This window comes from Nestor notabilis, unplaced genomic scaffold (genome assembly GCF_000696875.1).
Source record: "Nestor notabilis isolate BGI_N333 unplaced genomic scaffold, ASM69687v1 scaffold3057, whole genome shotgun sequence".
Lineage (NCBI taxonomy): Eukaryota > Metazoa > Chordata > Aves > Psittaciformes > Psittacidae > Nestor > Nestor notabilis.
In genome coordinates this window covers 166,265-193,725 of record NW_009937684.1, presented here as the reverse complement: position 1 = coordinate 193,725, position 27,461 = coordinate 166,265, and the positions used below count along the sequence as shown (strand labels likewise).

At 39.7% G+C, this 27,461-nt stretch overlaps 1 protein-coding gene across 1 annotated transcript in view; it reads left to right on the top strand.

Annotated features, from left to right (window-relative positions):
* SDK1 (sidekick cell adhesion molecule 1) overlaps positions 1–27,461 on the top strand; it is a gene marked incomplete at its 5' end in the record, with an annotated part of 138,888 nt that overhangs the window by 32,263 nt on the left and 79,164 nt on the right. Inside the window, 7 exons of the mRNA XM_010018940.1 lie at positions 2,361–2,476; positions 5,522–5,714; positions 9,133–9,231; positions 14,129–14,320; positions 16,476–16,597; positions 24,705–24,814; positions 27,230–27,380. Coding sequence (XP_010017242.1) covers positions 2,361–2,476; positions 5,522–5,714; positions 9,133–9,231; positions 14,129–14,320; positions 16,476–16,597; positions 24,705–24,814; positions 27,230–27,380 — 983 coding nt within the window. The remainder of the gene's footprint in view (positions 1–2,360; positions 2,477–5,521; positions 5,715–9,132; positions 9,232–14,128; positions 14,321–16,475; positions 16,598–24,704; positions 24,815–27,229; positions 27,381–27,461) is intronic.

The following is a 27,461-nucleotide window of genomic DNA, read 5'->3' as shown; positions in this document are numbered from 1 at the left end:
GGAATGTGCATGCTAATGTGTCTTTAAGGAAACTAAAGGCACTGGGAATGGTTGTACTGCCATCTCTCAGGTCTCCTTGTGTGTGTTTCTTGTGCTCTGAGAAAAATAGACTTACTACCACTGCTGAAATTCTGCATTTCTTCAAGAGTGCCTGGCACTGAGCAGCACATGGCTCATGTATAGATTTTCTGTACAATAATTGTGTTACAAAATCAAGCTAACAAATACAAATAGAGGTGACTTTCTGATAAAAAATTAACTTGAGGGCTTTTTTCTTCCACAAAACCAAATCTCTGGCCATTAACATTATCTGACTATGTGAATATGCAGGAAAGAAAGAATTTTGATGATTGGAAAAGATCTTATTCACATTAACCATTTTAACCATTAGTTATGTGAAGCTCTGCACACAAAACCAAATGGAAACATGTATTGTGGCTCTCATAATAAACAGTTTCATCAAAGGACATGAAGAAGACAAAAATACTTTTAGTAGGGGACTGTAGCCAAAGCAGCTTGTCATGACTTTAATATTTATGACTGTGTATAAGGATGATTTGGTGAATCTCTTTAAGTACAAAACTTTATGATGTCTACAGGTCATTAAGATGATATTATAACCTTCACAAAGCATACAGAGAATTATGATACATGGCAGGAAGTAGGCCCCAGATTCTAATGAAAAATTAGAGTATTATCAGATAAATTCTGCTATTAGAACTCAATAATTATGCACAGTTCATAAATTGTGACATCAGGTTTTAAATTAGGGCCAGAAAATTCTGAATAATATGTGGTTTCTGAGGTTAAAAATATAGGCAGAGCTAAATTTTAAAGCCATGGTTTAGTCATCAGGGGGGTTTAGTGACAGAGGGTATGAAAGTGGATGTTCTTGTCATTTCTAACTTGACATCTTTAAGGGTTTCTCCATTTTTCTGTGTTGAGATTTCTAGGTTGTTGATGTCTTTGATAAGTGTACCCTGCCCTAGCTCTGCTGGCTTCAGCCTTACTGTAGCTTGTACACCAGTTAAGAATAGTGCCCCTTTATGTGTCTTTCAAACAAACAGCTTTTGGTGAAAAAAGGGGCATCTTTACATGTTTGAACTTAATTTTTTCTCCATACAAAGACTCATCTTCCAAAAGTACTTTGAAGCTTTAAAAGTTTGTGACCTGTTTTTGAAAAGTATGGAGCAAACCACTATTCTCAGTGGGAATTGTGGATACTTTTTAGAAGCATAGGTCATTGGGTTTTGGTACAAGTTTTCCCATGGAAGCAGAAGGAACAAAGCTTTTCAAACTTCAAAACCACTTGTGGATAGTTCCTCTTTTTGTAGAATACAAATGCACGTGGCTGTCAATAGTAATTTTTTGGAAGCATTATTAAACTTATTTTATAGGATTCAAAGCATATTAGTCCATTTTTTTATACTCAAATAGCGGTTTTCTTCTTAAACTTACTATAAGCTTGGTAATTTCTTAAAAATAGACCTGTCTATTAGCATTCTTTCCTCTGAGAACTATAGAAATGACATCCTAAAGCAATAAGTTGAAGAAATTGCCTAGAAGGCATTTAAAAAGACATCACATTAAATGGCAAAATATTTAGGTGTTATTTTTCATTTGAAGGCAGAATGCCTTTATATTTTAGGCTTTTTTTTTTTTTTTGTATTGAGAAAACATCTGTCTAATTAAATACTTGCCTTTAAATGTTTATGCAACTTTTAGTAGATTAGAGGATGTATTGGCTCAGAATATATATAATCAATTCAATATACATGAATGAATATCGTATCAAGATAAAATGAGAACATCTCCAATTCCCAAGAAAAAATGTTATTGTGTGTGATATGACTGGTCCTAATTCTTCAAGCAGCAGTAAATAACAAACAGATGCTGTTGCCAGATTATAATTCTCAATTAGAACTGTAATTGTGCAGACTCCATGTTTCCTTGTCTGATCTGGGGAATTGAGTGGTATTAAGACTCAAGAAATCTCTTTTTGAAGCTGTTCATTCTCTGTGCAGTCATGGATAATTGAAAGAGATGTGTTTACCTATCATTAGCTAGCTTCTGTCTCAAGTCTCTATGAGAAACTCAGCTGTGGAATAATAAACTGCAGAAATTATTTCATCCCCTCTCCTTGAAAGAATCTCCAATACGGAATGACAAATTAACCCAGTTGCTCTTCTTTCCAAGTCACTGCTGGCTACTCTTGCACAGGAAGTGCATTCTTCTCTTAAGGTTGTTATTACTTTGTGACTCACAAGTGACAGTCAGTGGGTTCTGTGTTCATCTTTCTTTTTTGTCCCTTCATCCCTCCTCCACACTGTTTTATTTTCTTTCCCTCTCTGCTATCTCAGTGCCTACAGCTCCACCACAGAATGTGCAAGTCGAAGCTGTGAACTCGACAACCATCCAGTTCCTCTGGACCCCTCCACCCCAACAGTTCATCAATGGTATTAACCAAGGATACAAGGTAAATAGAAACAAGACTTCTGTAACTTCAAATAGCACTTGCCTTAATAGTCCTTGTGTGTAACAATTAGAAGTTGAATCTAATAATCTCTGAAACTCCAAAGTGACTGTATATCCTCAGGGGCATCTTACACAAGTAAAATGAAGTCAGAAGGGAGCAGTTGTTGCTCCTAACATTTGCAGTTTGTGTAAGTTCTGAAAAGGGAATATGTCATATCCCTAAGGTCCTAATATCTTTGTCATTTATCTGGAGAGTTTCCAAAGCCAAAACACTGTTCAATGTCAAACGGGTTGGAAAGTCAGATATATATTGTCGTGCCACTGAAAAATCAGCCTTGACATTTCTATTTACTCTAATGCAAAATTCCCATTAGTTTCATTAGAAACCAAGACATCACACTAAATATTTGTCTTAACTTTTCCACTGTGATAATTTGGGAGATATAAGAATGTAAAATTTATTAATCATGCTTGATGACATGGAGTTAGCATGACAAGTCCCTGTTGATGTGGCAACTGGCAGTATCTATTACTGTACGCAGAGCAGAGAGTGCTTAACAGAGCTCTTGTTGGTACTTTGACCAGTGGAGTGTATGCTGAGAAGGTAACTGGAGTGGTTTATTTCTGTCTCTCAGGAAGGACTGTTTAATAGAAACTCCTTTTCAGCAGTAGGGGCATAATAAATGAATAGTTTAAAAACATTCATGGAAAGAACAAAGAGGAATCTTTTAGGAATCACAGAGCAGGGAAAGGAAGGACAGGTATGGTTTAGGAGCAGGGAGGAGGAAAACTGACTTAGGTGTTAGGTGCAGGAATGTTGAGTGGGCTGAGAAGAATGTTCATAAGACAAGCTGTGAACTGGGGGATTGTAGGTGGATTTAAGAAGTTTCAGAAGACTTGATCCTTCTCTGAGCATGTCTCAAAGTGATGGAGAAACTGAGACAGAGGCATGCATAGGAGCTTTAGTATTTTTGCCCAGATCTCTTTATTTCTCATTAAATGGTTTCAGATTCCACTGCTGAAGTACTGTGTACATGTATAGAATCATAGTATCAAATACGTTGGAAACGACCTTTAAGATCATGTGTATGTCTGTTTTTCCCAGAGACAGAATCAGCTTTCAAGACTAGGTGACTGACAGGGCTGCAGTAGCGTATCCTGAAACCTCAACACAGAAGTAGTATTTGGCTCCTGTTCAGACTCTGGAGAATAACAGCAGTTTTGGGGCTTAGTGGACTGCAATGCACTATAATTTTCTGGTGCAAGTCCAAGCATGGTGAACCACTCAGATTTGAAAAAGTCATATTTCAGATTTTGATTCTTTGTTTAATTCAAATAGGGTTTCGGTCTAAAGATCCCTAGTCTCATTGCAGAGCTGCCTCTAATTTATGTTTCTGTTTCTTTAGCAATGGTATAACTAAAATCATGACTTTTATTTGTCAGTGGTCAATGAAAACGTTTGTAATGATCAAAATTTTCTTTCCTTGGATTTCCTTGCAGTAAATTGCAGCAGCTTTATCATTCCTGTTTCTCACAGGGATTGTGAACTGCAGTATGAAGACTGTCAGTTACTCCTGTAGCATAGTTTTTTGAATGGTTTATAAATCACTAGTAGTAGTCACATCTGGGCCTTCGCTTTTCTTAAGGATTAAACCCATTTTTTCCTTTAACTGGCAGAATTGTTCACCTGTATTTCCTGCACGTGTTTCCCAAAAAATGTGCAATGAAATGTACTCAAAAAAGAGCAGTTCAGATCCCCAGAGTTCTAAATGCCAACTGTAATCCACAAAGGTGATTTAGAAAAGAAAATAAAACTTACTATCCCATCAACCATTCTCTATTTCTATCTTTCTTTTGCAATTTATTTGCATTTCAAGAAGTTGTAAAGTGCACCTTTGCAAATATGAAATATCCCTAAGAAAATTCCTCCTTACAGTCCTCTCACTGCTTTCTCGTTATGGGAAACTATAGACATTGGCAAAACTGTCAACTCTGGCTCATTAATTTCAGGCATCTATTCACGTTTATGAGCTTGAAATCAATGCAAGTAGCACGATTTACACAGCCATTGAATAAGGCCTAGAATTTTAACAGACCACACCATAAGGATTTTTGGACCAAATAAAAATTTCATCAGCACTTTCAAGCTTTAGACCCTGAAGCTGTTGAGGCAATTTCAAAAATTGTTTTAAAATTTCAAAGTAATTTGTCAAAAATGAATTTTTTAAGCCCTCATTTAGGTACCTACGTATAAGGTACTCCACTCTAAAACATATCCATCACCCAGAAGATCAATGGAGATGAATGAAACCTTGAAGAACTGAGCACATCTGACAAGCATGTTATTTTAAATGCATGAAAATGTCTTCAGGAGTTGAACTTTTGGGACCCAGGTGTTGGAAATTGTAGTAATCATCTTTACAACCATTTTCTATTCTTTCTGTAGTTCCAGAACCACTTGAATCATTCACAGTGTAGATATCTCCAAACCACCCAGCACTGGAATACTCTTAGCCTGTTAGGCAAGGCTGGTCAATGGGATGCTGGGGGGGTACTGGGGGAGGGGAAGGAGGATGTGTGTCCCCCTCATCCCTCCAACTTCTCTAACTAGTGGGATCTTAAAGGAATCCCAAAAAAAGATAAAGCATTCATCTCAGAGTAGCACTGAAAGTATTTTGCTTGCTTCAGCTTCCTTTCAGCAGCAGAGCCTGTCCATGCTGGTCAGAGCAGCCCAGAGAAAGCCAAAAAGACTCATGTCATACAAATAATAATTTGCTATAACTTTGGCATTGATCAGTAGCAGAAATTGAGGATTGCAATACCTCCATGGTATCGATATGTCCCCCATCACTAGTATTACACACATCCCTCCAGTTCTCATAGTAACAGTGTTATATCCATCTGTTCAGCATCAGAGCTGACAGTAGTTTAACTGCATTGCTTGGTTTTTCACAATGAGATTAAGATGGGTTTGGCAGCCAAGCATGCTTTCATTCCAAATAGACACAACTTCTGATGAGAGCTCACCCATGTTTAAATTTTCTAGCTTCTAGCATGGCCAGTGGATGCTCCAGAGATTGTGACTATAGTCACCATTGCTCCGGATTTTCATGGTGTTCATAGTGGCTGCATCACCAACCTGAAGAAATATACTACTTACTATACATCAGTTCTGTGTTTCACCACCCCTGGCGATGGACCACGCAGCACACCCCAGCTCCTGCGTACCCTTGAAGACAGTGAGTACTCAGCACTCGTGGAGAATCTCAGTGCTCAGATTTTGTTTGCTTGGATATAAAAGCCAAAATATTCAAATCTGGGTGCTTAAAATTTGACCTCAGGTTCACAATCAGTTTGCAGTCTCTCGTCAACTTACTTTGCATAATGACCTCAACCAGTTCTCCAGTTATGTTTTTTAGCCTGTGGCAAATTAATGATATTTGATGTTTTTTCATTATGGATTAAATCTGGATGAATTTTTTACATTAGCTAGAAGCTGAAAGCTTCATAGTCTGTTTCAGCTAATACAGAACATGTCGTTTATGTCTGTGAACCCTTATGCTCTTAAATCCATGTTCAGGCACCCAAATAAATGTGAATTGATCTTTGGAACTGAGCACTGGAACTTCCTGCGGAGGTCAGTGGTTCATAAAATGGTTTGGGTTGGAAAGGACCTTAAAGACCATCTGTCTAGTTCCAACCCCCTGCCACAGGCAGGGACACCTTCTACTAGACCAGGCTGCTCAAAGGTCTATCCAGACTGGTCTTAACACTTCCAGGGGTGGGACAGCCACAGGTTTACAATTAATTTTCAGTTGTTTTCTTCTGTTATTCAATATATTGAAAATGTCTGTATTTATATTGTATTGCAATTGTTTGTATAAATGAACCAGAATTGTAACAAAGCAGTACCTTTCATTCTGCAAAACTGGAGTCAGAATGAAATAAAATGAGCTGGATAGTTCAGCATATAAATTATTCCTTGCATCAGAAAATGTTTTGGTCTGTGTGGCCCCTTGGAAGTGTTTGCTCAAGACACATTTGCAACTAACAAGTTTAGTGTGCATCTGATGCAGATAACAACTAAATTGCAGTGGCCCTCATAGGTAACCTTGTCCCCACAGTGATCTTGGCTCTGGCCAGTGCTTCTGTATCTTCCTGTCATGGAAACACTGCTGCACATTTACAGATCCAAATCAGAATAAAAAAAAAAGTCCAATAAATCTGTTAAAGTATTGGGTTTAGAAATCCTACTTTGCCCTAATAGGCATCTTTAAGGTTAGTCAGTGTTCCTGTAAAGAAAACTCTAGATTGTCATTACATTCATAGAAGTAAGGCTCAAAGTACTAATCCAGTTTTTCATGAGATATTCTTGAAAGAACATGAAGAAAATCAAATAATTCCCCATGGATTTTCATTTTGTGGTTGGTCTTCTCCATATGCCAGACCTGTGCCCCAAGAGCAGATTGTAGGCTTAAGCCTTTGCTTGTCAGAAGATCACAGAGATAGCAATTTACCTACCAGAAATCCATGTGAACCATGAATATGAACTCATACTTGTTTATCTGTGCTTAAAGCGAAAGGATGGAGAAATGGTATGATTCTGTGAGAAACATGCATTGCATTCTTGTGTGTAGTATTAACTTTTTTGCCTGTTTTCCTAAGGAAATGAAGCTTTTGTCTGTGAGGGTTTGTAAATATATTTGACTCTCTGTCTTGGGTTCATCTGTGTTTCTCCCTCAAACATTTGAAACCTGTGGCTAATTTCATTGAGTGCAGAAGAGTGAGAAACCAAAGATACGAGCTCCTAAGATTTTGTGAAAATCAATCAGCTGGGAAGAGGAAAGAGTCTATTAATGTTTCTACTGAAGGCAATGCTGCAGAAATGAGCCTGAAAGACTCTGCAGAAAGTGGGAAAAGGAGCACAGCCAAGACCCTGAGAGTATCTCAGAGAGATGTTGGGATCAAGTGCCATTTTAAACACAAGAAAATTTCATCATGAAACAGAAATCAAGAGAAAGCTAGACTTGTATTTTGTAAGGCATTTAAAACGTTTCTTGATACATGCAGTTGTGTGCTGCAAGGAGCCTCAGCAGTAAAGATGAGCAGTTTTCTTTTTTCCTTTTTAATCCTTCACAATTGCTTTCCTCAGTTTGCTTGGTGACAGAGAAGTTAAGTGCAGGATGGTATAATGCATCTTTGCAGAGAACTTGTTAAATCTAAGTTGCTTCAGGATTTATGTGGTGGGGAAAAAAGATTTGAAAGGACTGTCATTTGTGTTCTCAGGTGATAATGTCCTGTCTGCGTAGCAAAGTTAGCCAATCCTTTAGGAGAAAAACAGTGCCAACAGATCTGTTTGCTGATGAACTGTAGGTCAAATAAAATCTGACATCCAGTCAGAAGCATTGTGTCCTGGCTTGGAGTAACCTGCACCTGGTTTTCATTATGACATGAAAGTTGGACTGCAACTGCAGGAGCTAATTGGAGTAAAGCTTTGTGAGTTTGAGGCTTGCATGTCTGCAGATCCATAGTCTTGAATAGCACATAATTGCTGTGCTCTTGTTGGGTATTCCTGAGATCACTACCAGATCAGCACTTCTTTCTGTAATGCTTAGACTACTAGATACTGCAGAATGGATTTGGAAATTTTCCTCACTAGGATTGCAGAATTGCAAATGTGGTTCTAGCTGACCTACTGGCAGGCTTCGGGTTTTTTTATCATAGCTGAAGGGGAATGAGAAACTGGACTAAATTGAAGAGGAAACAAAATATGAAATTGCAGACGAGAAATTGCCAACTGATGTCAGAGGAGCTGGAGGATACTCGGGCAGGGATCCAATGACAGAAGCACAGTGAATATAAAGTGAACAAAAACTCCTTTTTCCAGTACATCGATTGAAGAGAGAACAGCAGTTGGATCAAAAATCAGTCAGGATGTCTTCCTTGAAGATCAAAATTGAGGGAGGATGGCATATTCTTGACAGTCATTCCATTTTATACTCTTTCATTGCACACTGGGGAGCTTGAAATTTTTAAGAGCTCTTGAGCTACATCATAAAAATCCTTTAAAAGTTTCACACGCTTGTGTTCATTTTCCAAAAGACAGTTGCCATTATGTTGGACTTTTTAGAGTTGTTTTGAGAGAACCTAGCCAAGCAGGGGCTCGGTGACTTTGTCATAGCTTTGACCTTGCAGAGGCAAAAGGCTCTTTCCAGGTGAGGGGGGTGCTGGTAATGATGCTATAGACCTAAGGCTAGATAAGCTACCACAGAGGCACAGGTAAATGCTGCATGCCATCGTTGAGGGAAAACAGCAAACACAAGCACTTCCAGGATTGCCAGCTTGATTGTTCTTATTAGGTTAGATCAAGAAGACAGACAGAGAACAAGTTGTGTGCAGGTCTCCTGCTGCCACTCTATTTAGTTCTCAGCACAGTTAGGGTGAAGACTGGATAAAATAATTTATGTGATGATAGCCAGAATGCTTCTTAACACCTTGTGTTCTCCCATCTTCCCTACTGCTTTCACAGATGTTTCCAGAAGGCTTCCCTTGGCCCTGGCTCAGTGTTTTACTTCTTCAGCCCTAACCTTGCCACATGAATCAGATCAAAAGTAAGTGGGGTTCTCCTGTTAACAGATTTCCTTTTCTGATTGCCAGAGCCAGGAGCAGTGGGACACCTGAGTTTTACTGAGATTCTGGACACATCTCTCAAGGTCAGCTGGCAAGAACCAGTAGAGAAAAATGGCATCATTACAGGCAAGTATCAGCTGCTATCTCCTGACTGTTTGTTTAAGTGTGTGTATGGTGGAATGTGCCATTACAGTGAAAAAATGTTTGTGTAATAGAGCATTTAGGGAGAACTGGCTACTGCAAGCACTGGTTTCCTGCTCCCTCTTTTTAGTAATTGAAATGTCAGTTAGGACACATTATAGAAAGTACGGGTCCAATTACTTTTACCTCATGATTGTGGTCACTGAAAAGGCAGTTCTGTATTAGAAATCAGCTCCCCATGGAGTTTCTGGTCTTGTTAAATCTTCCATGACCTCCACCTGTGTTACTGCATTTCTGAAACTTTGTGAGATAGTGTTTGGTGTTTGCCCCATGGGTGGAAGGTTCCTACATGGAGTTTACAGCTGCAAAATCTGGATTGGCATTGCTAAGATTTGCAATCAAGATCAAGCCTGAAATCAGCAGAATCCTTCATCTGTGATCGAGTGGTCTGGCTGTGGACTGCGTGACAGAATTTGCATGTCATTACTTAATTTTGTATACACCATCACAAGGGTTCAAACCTCTCTTGTTTCTCTTTGATGAGCTTGCCACTTAACAAACTCTTTATCTATTTACTCTACGCAAGTGTAGATATAACATCAGCAACTTCATTATTTTTAATAAAGGAAGCTAAAAATAGTTGAGAAAAACCCTAGTTCTTACCAGCAGAGGCAATACTGTTTTCACATGGGAAACCTGGAGCTGCACAGGATGGACATTCCATTGAACAAAGGCTTTCAAGGTTTTGAAGTACAAAAAAGCTCCCAATTTCAAATTACTGGAGTTAAAATTATAGTTCGAAAGGGAGAAGATAATTTCACATGAATCAAAATATTTTGCTTTTGAAGCATTGACATTGAAATGCTTCATTTAAAAAAAAAATAATTTATAAGAACAAAATATGATTTAGCAGTTAGACAAATATCAGACTTTCTGGCCCCTGAACATTGAAATGTTCTGTCAGTCTGATTTCCTGAAGCATTTTAACTTTGACAGGTCTAATTATTTTGGTAGGACTTGCGCTTGTCAGTGTTTTCTCTGTGCACCTGTAACATGCACCATTTGTATGTGTCTTCTGTGCTGCCTATAGTGTACGTGGAGCTTTCTGTAGATTACCTTATGCCTATATACCATGATAACCTCCCTGAAATATGCATTGATTTAAGTGGCTTGAGAACAGAAACTAATGACTTCTGAAAGCAGAGCAGTATTGATTCAGTAAAGACGGCCAAAGCCTTCAAGCCTGAGTGCTTAAATTTAGGTGCTTAAATCCAGCCTAGCTCTCTAAGTAAGATGATGTAACACTTATCCTTATTAAGCACAAGTTAGCAGCATTATGCTGGTGTTCCAGAATTGCTTTGCTAGAAACCAGCTGCTGCCTCCCAGTATGGGTTGAAACCTGGTGGAACACAATAATGGACTGTGTTATATTTGGGGCAGATTGTTTCAGAAAGAATGAACTGGAGAAGCTCTGTAGTTCATAAAGAAACACCGCTGTAAAAAAGCCCAGCAAAGTTTTTTAAGGAAAAAGAAATATCCTTAATGAGGCGAATTGCATTTGGGATAGAAGAAAAGAATAGAATCATAGAATAGTTAGGGTTGGAATAGCAATATTGTTCATGCTCTGAGTACCTGAAAGGTTTATAGAGGGCTGCTTGGAGACCTAATTGCTCCGGGAAGCAATTATTCATCATTTCTGCTCATTGATACCTTTACTGGACATTCTTATTCCTTGCACCAGAGCCATGAGGAGGAAAGCACAGAGGGTGGTGCCTGGCAGCTGCTCATGCTGGGAAATTGCCCATTACTCTGGCTGTAAATTTCAGTATCTTCCTCATTCTCTCGGTAAACATTGATTTATGAGGATCTGGATGCAGACGGACAGTTTGTGATTGGATGTGTTGCTCTCTTGTAGGGAATTTACTCCAGTTCAACAGAAAATTATTTCTGAAACTCCTCTGGTCATTAGTTTCTGTTAGGCAGCATCTTGTGGCGAGGGTGGAGTGCCAAAGCATACGGGAAGGCTCTGTGGCACCTCTCCTGTTCTCATTTACACTGAAGCCAGAGGAAACACTCTCAGCCGAGGCTGGGGGCTCCCCTGTGCACATTTCTGGCAGTGCTCACATGTGTAAGACAGAGAGCACATTTTTACCAACCACATGTCCTAAAGTCCTGCCCATCTGTCAGTCATTGTGGCTTAAGTGCTTCTTGGGGGTACAGTGGATGTTGTTCTTTCCCTTCAGCATTTTTTTTTTCTAGTTTTGCTATGCATGGTTACATTTGGCTTTGTGTCTGCTCTGTATGTATCTATTTTCTGTTTGCATTTTTTTTATATGACTAGAATTTAACTATACATTCAGGACTGAAATATCCAACAGTAAATGATGCCTCTTTTTGTTGTCTTCAATTTGCATATGAACTCAGGATATTTTTCTTGGTGAATATTTTCTCAGAAAATAAATACATAGGAAACTATGTGCCTAATGGGCAGGAAAGCTGGGTCTCATCCCTGTGGTCACAAGGGAGAAAACAAAATGTTCAAAGAATCATTGCGAACATTTGATGTATATCCAAAGCTTATCTTGACAGGAGAGAAGACATCTCAATCACTTAATATTGCCTAGTGCATGGTGGACAAAACTTTCTGTTGTTCATAAGCAACAAATGGATAAAGAGAGCACTGAAAATCCCCTGCTTATCTTCTTGTTATTTATTGCTTTGAGCAACCTGTTTTGTTTTATTCCGAGGTGTGGTACTCCTCAGTTCCCTCTACCAGCCCATGTGTAGAATTCAAAGCAGGCATAGCCAGGTCACCCGCAGCTCCTAGGCAGACAGATGAGCTGCAGCACGGCCCTTGCCCAGCTTCTGCTCCATCTGTGGCTGCACATGGACGTTCTGCTGTCTGGGAACAGAGCTGCTGGGTTTGTGTCCTCCGTTGGGAAGTGGGGAGGGGCACAGCTGCACCTTCCTCAGACTCCTCATTCTTCCACATTGCCCTGTCCGGAACAAACAGCACCCTCAGGTTCTGAAAGAAAGGGTGTAAGGTGGTGATGGTCATTCTGTTTGCAACTCCTTCATGCCTCTTCATTGAGCCTCAAACAGAGTGGACAGCCATCCCCCACCTTTCTGTTTGCTTTTTATTAAGAAAGGTAGTAAAGTCCTTGAATATTGTCAGAAACTTCATACGAACTATAGATTTGCCTGTGCTACATAAACTCTGACCACTGGTAAATGATTCTCAAGCCTTTTCAGAGAGCAACAGAATGCCCCAGTATCTCTGAGATACTGGTAAATTACTGACTTAATTAATTCCCATTCAGATATTTACTTAAAACTGGTTCCAAATGAGCATTCAGGAGTTTTTCCTTTTCCCCTAGCTAGAGCAAAGTCAGACAAGCGGTTGCGGTGAAGTATCACCTCTCTGTATCACTGCCCTCTACCTGAAACATAATTAGTGACTATGTGAGCACTCCGAGCCCATTTTTCATGCAAAATTAGGTTAACATGAATCCTTGTCAATGATGGCAGCTAGCTTAGAGTAAGGATAATAGCTCACACCTCTTAAACTCACAGAAATATTTGTCTCACCATGCTTTGAGTTCATGAGATGATGTTTCCTTGTTGATTAATGCCTTAAGGTATTTTGCTATGGCAATTTGTATATGTTAATCAGCTTGTCATGATATTTTTAAAGATAAAAAAACCCTTCAAGCCCCCCAACTGGGCCGAATTCCTCACCTTAGAGGATGGGAACAGGAACCCAGTAGGGGGTTTCTCTAGCCAGCTTGCCTCGTGCATGGTTCACTCAGTGGGGTTCCTTTCTGTTAGTCCTTTTCACTCACTTCCATTTCACAGGCATTCAGGAGCTGTGTTGTGGCTTTTCCCCCCTGAGTCAAATCACAAAGAAAGCTGCAATCAGACAAACTTTTCAGACAGGCTTTCTGGAGACTGGCACAGTGAGGTTCAAATGGGTTCAAATGAGAATAAACTGGGGCTGGGCAGGAGGAGGACAAGAAGATTTGGAGGTAAAATTGAGCAAATCAGCCAGTAGAAAGTTTCAAAAGTTCTTGGAAGGCAAATAGTTATAAAAGTGACAAAAAGGAAAGCCTGGTTATGAGAGAAGAATAATACGGAGGTCAGGGTGAGTCCGTTTTGGACAATACATGGGCTACACTCTGGATTTGAAAAAAAGGATAATGATTCACCCTGCTGAAGGATTTGTGCGAGGAACAAGCAGCGGGAAGTAGCGGTTTTTCAGTTCCTAGAAGATTCCCACAATGTTCCTGCCTGATTGTTATTGTCAGATTTGTAAGTATTTCTAGATATACAGCAGCAAAGGTTACTTCAGCCCAAAAGGAGAGTAGCCCTACTAAGCACATATAGATTTTTAATTAGATATTCCAACTGGTGAGAAGATGTTGTATTTTCCAGTGTTTCTTCCTATTTGTTTCACAGAGTTTCACAGAATGAGAGTCCACCCTTCTGAGAGATTATCTCCAGGTTTTCTAGCCAGTTCATAGCAAGCACTTTATCATCATAAAAAGAGACAGTCTGTTGAGACTCCATGTCCTCCCCAATCTGTAATCTGATGGGCAGATGATACCAGATGGGGTATCTACATCAATTGTGTATTTGAAGTAAGAAGATTAGAAAAAATAGTTGGGTATTTTAGCCAGTGTTTACTTCAACTTTTTTTTCTGCTTATAAAAGATGACCACAATGGAGTAGAGTAAAAAATAAGTCATACCAGCATGGACCGCAAGCAAATCTTGCAGATGAAGGAATTTACCAGTGTCTAGGTTATTGTGCAATTGTGCTTCGGAAGGAAAACTAGAGCCCACCGTTGCTGGGGCCCCCTGAATTCTTTGTGATTGCTTTTCAGGGTACCAGATCTCCTGGGAGGTGTATGGCAGGAATGAGTCTCGTTTTGCCCGCACACTGCCTAACACCACGCTGGAGTACAAGATCACAGGGCTGTCATCACTCACCACCTACACCATTGAGGTGGCAGCTGTGACTGCAAAAGGGAGCGGATGGGTCACGTCTTCCACCATCTCTTCTGGTGTGCCCCCAGGTTGGTGAAACTGCATGAATCAAGTTAAAATTGGGCTGTTCAGCCTGGAGAAGAGAAGCCACATGGAGACCTCAGAGCAGCTTTCACTATCTGAAGGGGGCCTAAAAGGATGCCAGAGAGGGGACTATTCATCAGGACTTTAGCGATAGGACAAGGGGTGATGGGTTTGAACTTAAACAGTGATTTAAGTTGGATATAAGAAAGAAACTCTTTATCATGAGAGTGGTAAGGCACTGGAACAGGCTGCCCAAGGAAGTTGTGAATGTTCCATCCCTGGCAGTGTTCAAGGCCAGGTTGGACAGAACCTTGGGCAACGGGGTATGGTGTGAGGTGTCCCTGCCCATGGCAGGGGGGTTGGAACAAGATGATCTTAGGGTCCTTTCCAACCCAGACCATTCTATGATTCTTCAAGTTTCTGTGTTCCAAGATCACAAATTACTTTGATTCAGTAATAATAGACATGGTTTTATTTATAAAGCATTGGAATTCCTTACACTAATTGCAGTTTCATTTTTAGAACAGATGAAAAAGTTAACGTGAATGAAGTTGCAATTTGAAATTACCAGGAAGTTGAAGCTGTCTAATACAAATCCAAAAAAAGTTACAGGGGTAGCAGAAGGAATGGACAAAGTAATAAAGTGGATACAATACAAAATCTCTTGACATTTACCAAGTTACATAAGAATGTACTTGAATCAATTGAAAAAGTGTTGCTCTGGGAGAAGAAGAGAGTTTGTGTAAGGGAAAGGTTTTTCCACTTCTATGTTGTATAACTTATGTCACCTGTGAGAGGTCAGTTGTATAAAGAAACTAAAATCTTATTTACAAGATTAGGGAGTTGTGGCCAAAGAAGGATTTAGGAGGAGGTTGACCTATGCTGCACTGAGATACCATTTGGGCACCTGTAAATTTAGCCTTTTTGCATTTTTGTTTTAACATTCTACACTCTCCCTCAACCAGTCTAGAAAGGAAACTGAAAAAGCCAATTCACACAAACAAGCAGTTTCAGTTAATGTATAGGTTATAGAAGTAGAATTTTCCAAAGTGGAGCAGTTACTGTACATCACTGAGGCTAATCCAGTTTTTACCTTTTCCAGTATTTTTGAACTTTTCTGTATGTCTTGAAGTATGTTTGCCTTTCTTCTCCCTAATCATAGGTAATTGTGACAAGCTGTAGACTGGATCAATGCCATGCTCCCTGTTGTTAGCCAGATAACAGCATTATCCTGCTTGGTCAGGGTTAGTTTATTGATTGTAGTTCCCACAAACTTGAAATAAGAATCAAGAAATATTGTGGATCTGTGCAGACTTGAAATATATGCCAAAAAGCTGCTTATATTTTACCTGTTTCATTTGCACATAGTGCAATTATGAATAATTACTGATAATTGGTAAGTAATTTCCATTACTTACCAATGCAGGTACTATTGGGAATTTATTCTAAACAATCTATATTTAATCTCTTTCCTAGGCTTGCTTTTGTTGATAATTCAGATAATATTAAAAATGTAAATGCTACTGTGAGCTTGACTGATGGGAAGGAAAGATCTGATTGAGGCTGCAGGTTCTTCCTTGTAGAAGGTCACCTTTTTTATCTGGAACAGAAATTAAACAACAACAACAACAAAATCTACTTTATTCAGGCATCAGAGATGCCCTCTAAACCCCATCTATGAGAAGCCAACATATGAATCACAAAATCTTCCCCATACACTACACAAAAATTTGAGTCTTATTCTGCTGTTAATACATCAAAGTTGTGTGTACTCTAAGAAGTAAGTAAAAATTATTATCATTTGATTCTGGAGAAACAAAAGCACAGTGGAATTAGATGACCTGGTGAGTGAGTGGCAGATCTGGAATTGGAAAGTACCTTCCTCCCTGAGCCACCACACTTTGTCAGTTGGGCAACTTCTCTAAAATAGTAGTAGTAATGCTGTAGATGGGCTCCTTATCTATGTGGTGCATGCTCAGAGCAGTAGAAATAGCAATGTTGTATGTAGTAGTCTACCAAAAAGAAAAAAACCCACAACTGTTTGCTCTGTTGTAATTGTTACCAAGGTATTTTATATGCTGAAACACTGAGTGTCGACTTGTGCTACTGGGCCCAAGACAAAGAGCTTTTCCACACTCATTTACATGTCTCTTTCTTCAGAACTTCCAGGTGCTCCATCCAACCTGGTGATTTCCAACATCAGCCCTCGCTCTGCCACGCTTCAGTTCCGGCCAGGGTATGATGGCAAAACCTCCATCTCCAAGTGGATAGTCGAAGGCCAGGTATGTCCCTAACAAAAAGCTCTTAATGAAGTTTCAGAAGGGTTGAAAAGGGTCTAAATAGTGAATTGCTGTGTGAGTTACAGGTTTCATTTAACTTTGGATCAGAGCTCTTCAGTAAATGTCCTGGTGGTAGTTCAGGGTGTCCTGGAAAGGTAGGAATGCAGGGGAGCTCAAGAGGCTTAGCTGAGAAATGTCTGTGTGGTAGCCAGTGACAAAAGGGTCATATGAATGCTGTAACCTCTGTTCAAAGGAACAAAAGAAAAGTATTTGGTATTTATATATTTATGTGAGAATGCTTATTCTTTAAATAAGCTTATGGATTTTTGTAAAGCAGCTTTAAGTTCAGAACAACATCAGATGCGTCATAGGCAACACATACAGCAGAACTTCAGTCCATCCATTTATTTAAAAAAGGATTTGAAACCTGTGTTTAAGTTCTGTTGGGTGGATTTTCAAACCAGATGGAAACCTGGAATTATTATCTCAGACAGGCAGAGGTATAGGAAGAATTGCATTGAACAGTAAAGATACCATTATTCATGAGACTGAGTGTATTTTTCTATCTTGTAATGAAATATACTAAGGTTTTCTATCCAGGCTTCTATATGAATAGGGTGAATTCTCTTCCTCATCAGCTTTAAACAATATCCCTCTTTCTGCTGTCATTATGCCTTGGAGGAGTTATATATTCCTCATTTGTTCTCCTGACAGATGAGCTTTGCTTCTTCATTGCCACCCACAGATCTTTATAAATAATATAATCTGTTTTTAAGACCAAATGTTGGACTTCTTAAATCATCATCGCCACTTCGACATGTTGATACAATCACTTTACTTGGTAATGAGATTGTTGTGAACAAGTTGGTACATTCTGTACCATTTACATACACATTGCATATAACAGAATCAAACACTGAAATCCTGTAATATGGTGGCTTGGCACATTCTGAGAAGCATTTTTGTGATGGATAAATTGTTAATTCTGTGAGTTTCAGAACACCACTGAAGTGAAATGAATGCTTTCAAACGGCAGTAATAATTCCTATTAAGTTCATCTGCATGTTTTTGAAGAGTCCCAGGTACGAATAGGGGTTGAAGGATTTTTGGTGTGCAGGGAGGGAAGGGAGGATCTTGTTCACAAACCCTCATCATCATCACATGCGTTGCTGGAAAAGTCAAGGGGTTAGTGCTTCTGATAGATCCCAGATCCAGGAATATTTGCTCCATTTGGGGAAGGAGCACAGCAAAATCTTTGTGGAACCTGGGCAGTTCTTTTCACCACAGCTACTCTGTTTCTCTGCACCAGACCTCATTAGCTTCGTCATAACAAGAAATGTTGTTCCAAGTGGATTTAATTAAGCAAACAAAAGAATAATCTTGCTCACATGATTAACAAAAATCTTTTCAGATATGCAGGTAAATTGGTGACTCCTTAAGGATATGGCAAATCTTGTTCCCAGCATGACAGCTGCATATAATCCCTTGTTCATAGCCCCTTTCTGTCAGCACTCAAACTCTCTTTCTCTCTTGAAGTGGCATTTCACAGCATCTTTAGCCAGTCTAAACCAGAACTCTGGTTGTTCTGCTCCCATTTCCTCTCCTCATCCTCATTACTCTTACAATGACTTTCTTACTCCTGCCTTCTGCACACACCAGTTCTGGTGTGATCATACTCAGAGCTGCTACAAGATTTGATCCTGCCAAGAACAAATGAGTTTCAAACAGTTCAACTCCATGCACAGGCTGTGTGTGATCAGAAGAGCACCATTACAAGGGGAGAGGATGAGAACATGGTAATGGGAGCAGAGATGAGGGTAAAAATGACATTGATCTAAGCTGCTTTGGACCTGCCCTCTGGACTTCACAGGTTTTCTCACCTGCCTTTCAAAGGCACACAAGCTTTCACGAAACAGCTGCAAATCACAACCCTGTGTTCACTTACGCCTTTCATGTAGTTTGTTCTAAGCAGTTAAATATCTGTGCTGGAATGCACACCTATATTTTAGTATAGACAACCATAGCTGTTCCTTAGACCACATGAGATTGAAGGGCAGTAGTTATACCCAAGCTACAACAATGTTTTCTAAACAGAATATAGAGAGGATTTTTTTTCCTTCTGGATCTTTCATTCACTGGCCCATGTACAGCTTTTAATAGCACTGTTAAGTGTCTCATGCCTTAGCATTAAATTAAAAGACGCTTAAGGTGCGGTTTCGCATACTGTGATTTTAAAACAGGTGGAATTGCCAAGCGTTAGGATCACACTTAACTGTAAAACACTAATCTAGATGTTCTACTTTGCAATTAATTAGTTGAATGAGCGAGTAAATAATCTATCCAAGCAGGTACAGGCACTACATCTCCATCCATTCACAAATTTTTTGACCATTAGCCTTTCTGAAAGCTTGCAACAAGGTGCAGAGTAGCTGAAAATAGCTAATAGCTTGGGGAAGAGTATGTTGCAGTTTACTAAGACCTTGTGCAGCACAATCTCTCCTGGAAAGAGAACTACATTGATCTTCCATATAGGTCTGTTCCCTCTGCGCTGTACTTCTGCTCTTGGTGGGTTCAAGATAAAGCATGACCAACAAATACCTGGTACTTCATCTCTGACGTTGACCTCTGACTTTGTGGCCAGGTGATAGCTTTGCATTGGACATTCCATATCTACTGTGTCTTCTCTTCCATGTCTAGTGGGAATACACTCTTCATTCCGAATGTCCAAGTCCTTACAGACAAACTTCAGCTATTTAATATTCACACACCCAAACAGCCTGCCACCAACATGTTTTTCTTTATGCCTTTATGTGGCATGAAACTTCCTTGATAAGGGCAGGTGTAGAAAATGTTTCAAGTGTTCCATTTTGGCTAAGTGCCATTTCTGAAGTCTGATACTTCATGAACAATTTGTATGAAAAACACAGCTGGGAATTGCAGATGACGTGAAATTTTGCACATCTGGCCTTGACTTCTGTTTTTTGTGCTGGGGTGTAAATTCACAGGAGCCACTGTGGAACTAATTCTCAATTATGTCAATGAGCACGAGGGGAGAATCAGGTCTTTAAGATCGTAGATACTGAAGTATCAAGTGTTAAAAAATCCTGTGTCTGTGTTTCCATTGAAGCTGCATTTTGTACTTCTGAAGAGATTTCTTAAACACTGGGCTGTTGTTTTTTTTCCATCTTTCAATCTAGACTCAGAGGAGTGGAGGAAACTGGCTTTCCAGAGGGCTAGAAAAATGTACCAATGCTATTTAAGGAAGATTTCTAACATTATTTTTCCATTACATACAGTATAATTTAAAGAGAAGAGGGTGTAATGTAATATAAAGATTCTGCTGAGACTTGTTCCTAGGGACCAGCAGCAACTGTCTTGTGGCATTGACACTCACGGGTAATGTGTTCATCCCCAAAGAATTCCAGTAAATCCTTCCAATCATCTTGTACTCTCAGATGCAGTTAGACTATATATTGCTGATATTTTTTCTGGCAATTTTCAGCCAAGCATGATTTCTGTTCATGTGGTTTCATGTTTGTAGTCTCTGTCTGCTGCAATCCAGTTTCAGCTTATTCTTCGCATGTTGGAATTTTCCTGGGGTTCTGTCAGAAGTGCATAAATAACATCATCATGACTGCCCCTTGGTGGGTGCTCTGTCCACAGCTTGGGCCTTTCCAGTGGCTGATTAGAAAAGCTGGGCTAACTTCTGCTGAATTTGGTGTGTTTTTTCTGGTGATTAATGTTACTGTGCAACCAGCAGAAGACATGTGGAATGGCTGAAGGTCACTTAGGAAGAGGTATTGCAAGTCATGAAGCCATGAGTATATGCGCTAATATAAAGTGGTTTTCCTTAAAGCCTTTCTGCTGTTTTTAGAGAGATTTTGTACGAATATCATGGTGAGCAGAAGCAGAAAGAAAACCTTTCAAGTATTGTCACTGTATTTGCTTGTAAAGCTGTGAGTTGGGAAAGACAATTGTAACTTTAACCATGAATTGATTTGGTTTGTGGGTTAAGTCAGTAACCCAGACAGGCTTCATCCATTGTACAAGGTGATGTCTCTTCATGTCTCTTGTTTTACTTTGGAGCTGGTAAATAAAGTGTCTGAAACTCTGACAATTTTATGCTTTTGCCAATCTTTAAATCAAAAATGGCTGAATCGATTTAAGGATTTTGTAAGTTAAAAAATGGCACCAGACTGACACCCCGTGAACCGGATTTCTCCCAAAGTGACTTCAAATTGTGAGTTATGGACCTCTAAAATGAAAACTCTGACATATCTTGAACTATAGTAGAACAGAGAGTACCTCTATAATGTGCAGAAACATTGTGTTTTCTTTCCTGCAGTTGGTACTTCATAATTGGTCCAAATTTTGGAGGCATTACAGTCTTATACAAAATACCACAGCAAATGAATTTTTCATTCCAAATTTTAATTGTTTTGGGTTTCTTTTAAGTCAAACGTCTGCAACTTTGCTCCTCTAGTGCTTTCCATGAGAAAATGGTGAGTCACTTTATGAAATATGTAATGTTTTCCTTTTTAGAGAAGCTAATGCATGGAGAAGTAAAGGGTTCTGCCATCACTCCCAGGGTTGTTTTATAGTGTCTCATTTCCGTAATAATAAATGAATATGCCCTTTTATTGAATGTAATGCCTTGGGAACAGCTGAGAGATGGGAATGGCTGTGTGCTAACTTGTGATGACTGATCATTATGGAGAGTTATATGAAGTGTCCCAGTGGACATAGGTGTTTTCATTGTGACAATCCTGGGGCCTCCTGGGGATTGTGGCCCTATCATACAGAGAACTGTGAAGATGCAGAGTGCATTTCTTAAGGAGTTTTAATGCCAACAGTAACAGAAAAGCAGTTGGTGTTCTTATCTGCCTCCTAAAACAACTCACACATGTGCATCTGTCAACAATCATGATCCTCTTCTGAAGTTCGCGTACAATGTTATCCAAAAAGCAGTTCCGAGAAAGAAGCCTCTGACTTTATTCTATGCAGAGCAGCTCATAGTGGACTCTCTTGCCCCTTAAAGGACTCTTTTATCCCTGCCACTGCCCATAGTTCTTTTTGCCCCATGGGAATCCCTTTGTACTCGGATTCTTGAAACTGATACGTTTCCTCTGATCTGACATCAGAGTGTTGCAGCAGAAATTCTCTTTTGATTGAAGAGCCTGAAATTGGAATCTACTATGGATCTTGTGGAAGTTAAAAATATAGAAGTATATCACTGAAGGTTCTTTTCTAAGACTCATTTCTCAGATTATTGCTATAAATGAAACTGATTTTGAGTAACATTGACCTACAATTGCTTGGCTATACAAGGCAGAGATCATGCAGAAGTCCTCAGGCTGTTCACCAAGCTGCCCTACATTCACCCTTCAATCCTCCCCACACAGGTAGCACTCTCTTAAAATACACTGCTGATTTCAATATGAGATCTAACCCGCTGAGTTAGTTTCCCAAATGCTGGCACCAGATCCTGGGAACATTACAAGGTATTATTCTAACTGAAGCAAGTTCCCAGCATATTTTTCTTAAGGTCTTTTGCTGAATCACAAAACTATGCCTGTGGTTGATTGTTTTGCTGCCTCTTCATCACTATGGTTTGGCAGAAAATGAATCTGAAAGCGGTTAATGGGGACTGTTGGTACTACCACTTTGCCCCAGGGTCTCCCACCTCCCAGTACTGGTATTGGCCAGCAGAGCTTGGGAACAACCAATGTGATGGGCTAGGTTGGCATCTGCCATTTCATCATAGGGTGCACCCATCATTCCTACCAGGAAGAGCATTCACAACCAGAAAGCGCTTTCCCGGAATAGCTTTCAAGGGGCTTGCCATAGTCCTGGACACATAGAAGCTTTTACTGCTTTTTAATCAGTAAAAGAACCTTAATCTTTCCACCTTTGCAGCCAGCTGGTGAATGTCTAGCTGCAAAACAGGCAGGGGGCTTTGGACACCTCTCAAGCTTGAGTCTATGTCAATTGTTCACAGCCCTGTGGGCCTCTGGGTCTGAACGATGTGGTCCATAATGGGTATTGATGACCTGCCTGCTGCTGCATGACAATTGGAACCTATGATTGGTTATTTGGGGGGTTTTTTTCATTTCTTTTTTTGATTTTTGCTGTGCAAGAAATACTTTAATAAGCTCTTACTGTTCTTAGAATGCAAAGGACAGCTACCTCACTACTGGAGATTATTTGCAGCCTCCAAAGCACTACGGATTATTGCTGTAGAATTACTGCAGCACTTCAAGGTGATGCTGTTAAGAACAAGGAGTTTTGCAAAAATAAGCATTTACTACAGACATTTTAAAGTATTAATCAAAAACTCCTTCAATAAGAAGTGTTTTCTGTTTCCTTCACTAAGATCAACCCTCGCTTCCTTTCTTTGTTCAGAATAGGGTGTTTTTAAAAATGCTCTTTATCATTTCTCTGTTCTCTGGGTTCGGTTTAGGGCTGTTCTGTTTCACTGTGCAGACCTGTCTCAAATTTACTAAAACTGATGGAGCTCAGTTGGGACTGGGAATTTTGAAAGGCTCATGATCTTCACTGACGTCTATTCTATATGTTTGGCGTATGGCAGTGTCCTTGATAACAAAGAAGACCAAAAGGCCCATCCAGACCTGTGCAGCCACATCCCTCCATGAAAGCAGTCCTTTGCTAAAAGATCACAGAGTCTTCTTTTCACAGTGCAATGCCGAACTTTTTTCTTTGACCTAATTTTCCTTGTGTCATTTCTTCATGCACAAACATAAATATGTAGCACATCAAGTCCTGGGTGAGCAAAGAACTAAAACATCTATAAATAAATCAGGCTGCTTCTCCTGAAGGGGGGGAAAAAGAGTGAATGAAACCTAATTTTTGATTTGAAGTACTGGGGGTATGTTAGATACTTTGGGCTATGTTGCCTGTCGAGTGCTTTGACAGTGTCTATGTCTGTAACTAGTATACTGAACTTGTAAGGGATCTGTTTAAAAAAGATTAAAGGAAATAGCTCTTTACACAGTGGGTTGTGAGCTTCTGGATTTGTTGCCACAGCAGCCTGTGGGAGCAGATAGTGTCACTAGGTTAAAAAAGGATTAGGCATCTTCATGGATAATAATAAGTCTGTAAATAGATGCTAAAGGGAGTAGCTGTCTATGTACCCTCTGGTATCCCTCAGCCTGTGATTATGGATACCAGGGCAGGTAGAGGGAGTTGCAGTGCAGGTACTGCCCTTTGTGGTAGGGTTGAAACACCAGCATAAATGTACATAGTGCTAGGGAATTCTCTTGGGGAGTCATGTTGAGGATCCCTTGTGTTTCAGCACTTAAGAAATCTCCAAAATGAAGCCCAGCTTCTACCACTTCTCTTCTGTCTCCTCCGCACTGCTGTGTGCTCTTACGCGCACAACCCTGCCTATTGATGCTGCCATAGCCCAGGGTCCCTGGTCAGACTCTGGTCTTTCTATCATGCCTTATTGACTTCCTTTTAAATCCTGATTCAACTTAATTTTATCTCTAGAAAGCTGTATGGAAAGTAATGCTCTCAAGTCTCATCGCCATTTTGCCCCTTTTAACACTGCTGTAGCCAAGGGACTGTGTTGGGCAACATGTTGTGATTAATTAATACAAAGGCTTGCACATGGAAAAATCTGATCTAAGTGCAGACCAGCAGATAAGGTTAAAACACTTTTGTTCTTTGACTTTGTTCTTCTTTCTCGATCTTCATTTCTGTGGCATTTTACCTCCATTGAGACTTGCTCAATATGCATCAATTCCTGCAGGTTATTAGCAAGGCTATTTTTTGTTTTCTTGTATTACTACCCAATACTTTTCTATTGTGGCAGTGAGATTGAACAGGGTATTAGTACTCTCACAGTGGTTTTCTGGAATAGATCTTATCAGAGGATCCCGGTGAAGTCCCAACAGGTACAAGGAAACCTGGCTAACTTGGTTGTAAATAGCTAGCTCCTTGTCATATATACTAGTAAGTAGATAATATGCATTTAGAAGCATTTGTCCTTTCACTGCTGTGATGACACACATTCTAAAAGAGGTTACATATATAATCATTTATCTATATATATTCTGCTTTGTATTCCTTCTGACCTTTCCATGTACAGGTTGGTGTACTGGGTGATGAAGAAGAGTGGGTGAGCCTTCGTGAGGTTGAGAATGAACCTGATGCTCAGGTGCTGGAGGTACCAAACCTTACTCCTTATACTCATTACAGGTAAGAACAGCAGGTGATTAGCTGCAGCATGAAAAAAAAAGAGTAAATAACAGCATGAAACAGCTTTCCTAATCAGAAACATCTGGTTGTGGTTTATATTCTAGACAAAAGGGAAAAGCTTTGCTGTTCTCACAGTTTATACTTAAAATTACTCGCCTGATACTGTTAATTGCAATTTACATACAGTACAGTTCATAATATTAGAAAGGAAATCTAAGTGCACAGTATAATGCTTTTATGCATAACTGATATCCTGTGGCTTCCCTTATCTAAAGGGTTACACACTAGTGTAACGTCAGTCAGTGACAAATCAATTGTGGTTAAACTGGTGCAAACGTGTAATTACATATTTACATCAGTTTAAACATCATTTTATTGATTTAGCTTGATTTGATAACATCAGTTAGATGAAACCTTTGTTTGTAAGAATTTACCAAGGTAAGCTTAATAGATATATGCAGTGCTTAAACTGATTGAAGTGAATCTACATTATGGGTGCACCTCAGTTAAACGAGATTGATTTCTAAATCAATTCAATTCAAGTGATATGTTGCTTTAATATAGACAAGATTTGAGAATTTGAGGTACTTAATCCTAATGGAAAATACTTTCATGAAATAATTTCATGAAATATCATGAAATAAGGTAAAGGCTATGGTTAAAAGGAGGTATAGTGGCAAGTGTTACATCATCTTACTGCAAATTTGCCCATTTCGTGCTGGCTCAAGGGCCTTTTAGCTTGCCCACATGCTGTTGTGAGCTAGTAGTAGGTGCAACCAAGTAAAGCTCATATAATTTGTAACTAATTCAGTGCTGGTACAATAATTTTCTTCCCTTTGTCAGCAGCATAGAATATGCAATTTCTCACAAACTCTCCACTGAAGTGGTTTTAAACCTCATCCTCAAGAGCTAAACATTTTACTAAAAGGTCTTTGAAAGTTTTTGAGTGTGAGCAGAGATTTCTGGTGCAGAGGTTTAGGAAAATGATCTTCGGGTTGAGATTTTCTTCTCGTAAGAGTGGATCCTTAAAGCTGAAAAGGCAAAGGTGAATAGTAAAGGGCAGTCGTACCAAAATTCAACAGTCAATGTCCATGCAAAATAAGCCAGACTTGCACACCCAGCAGGTGACGGAGAAATGACTTTGGGATAAAAAATAATAAGAAAGTGTATGAGGAATTTAGGGTGGTTGGGTTTTTATACTGTTAAACTTTTTGGTGTATTTTACTGCTGCATGTCATTTTGCTCTTGTATCCATTGAACTCTGGAGTGATCCCAGTTATGCTGGGAGCTTTCACATTTCCGCTTCTCTGATTCTTTTCATCGTAAATCAGCTCCTTGAATTTTGCCTGTTTCTTTCCCTCATGCATGCACAGCTATGAGCTTTTTTGACTTTCTTTCAGTGTAGAGCAGTTTTATATGATTTTTTTAAACCCAAAAATTGTTCCCAAATGGATTTGTTGTTCTCTGGTCAACTTTAGTCATTGCCCACTGAGGAAATACGTCACAAGCGCTAATTCTCAGACCACATCTTTATCAACCAGATTCTTTTCTATATATGGTGCCAATGTAAGGACAGTATTTGTTCAATGTGTTTCCTTTAATGCATTTTCTAGGGAGATCAGAGCAGATAAATAAACACTGCTGTATTGACTAGCTCGCCCTTTTCCCAGGCTCAGTCATTAGGTGCCAAACCGCTGTGTTTAGTGTGAACAGGTTGTATATGCATGTGCAAGCGCTGGATACCTGTCATTGCTTATGATGGGTGAGAGTATCTGAAATGTACAGCACGTCTTAATTATTTTGTGCTTCCTAACAAAAAGATTTCCCTAAATCTTTTGTGAGCCAGTAGGAATTTCTGTTGCAGAAAAGATCGTTTCAAGCAGACAGGGTATTTTTTTAAAGGTGCATATCCATATTAACTAACTTAATCTTTCTTGTGCAGGAAGGCTGAAAAAGCAGCACGGGGATAAATCAGCTTCTTTCAAACAGTAATTGAGGGGAAATGTTATCACTGGTGTATTTTTTATATTGACAGGGAATGAGAATATCTGAAGTTTGATATTTTAATACCTTTCTAAATGTATTGTACAAGCATTGCAAGAGAAAATCACTTACTGCTAGCATAAGCTCATCAGGCTTGCTATAATTAACATAAATTTCTCACACAAATACTGACATTTCTAATAGACCTTCAGCTAATCTCGTTTTCATTTTTTTTAATACCTGAGAGGATCTGAAAGCAGTTACCATAAAGCATTCAGCAGTGAATACAAAGGGGACCAGCACACAACGACCTTTGTGGAATATTTAGAAAGACCTAATTTGTACTTTTCCATCTTTTTTTTCTGGTTCTGGATAGAGAAGTACCATTCACTGAGCTGTTACAACACGCACTGCATCTTTCCTCCGCTCCAGGTTCCGGATGAGGCAGGTGAATGTGGTGGGCCCTAGCCCACTGAGCCAACCCTCCCGTGTCATCCAGACGCTGCAGGCCCCACCAGACATGGCCCCGGGGAGCGTCACCGCGCGCACGGCCAGCGAGACCAGCCTCCGGCTGAGATGGGTGGTGAGCTGGGCAGGGGAATGGGGGCAGAGGGGAGCCAGGGACTGGTGTTTGGGATGTGACTGCTTCCCCAGGGGGTCAGGC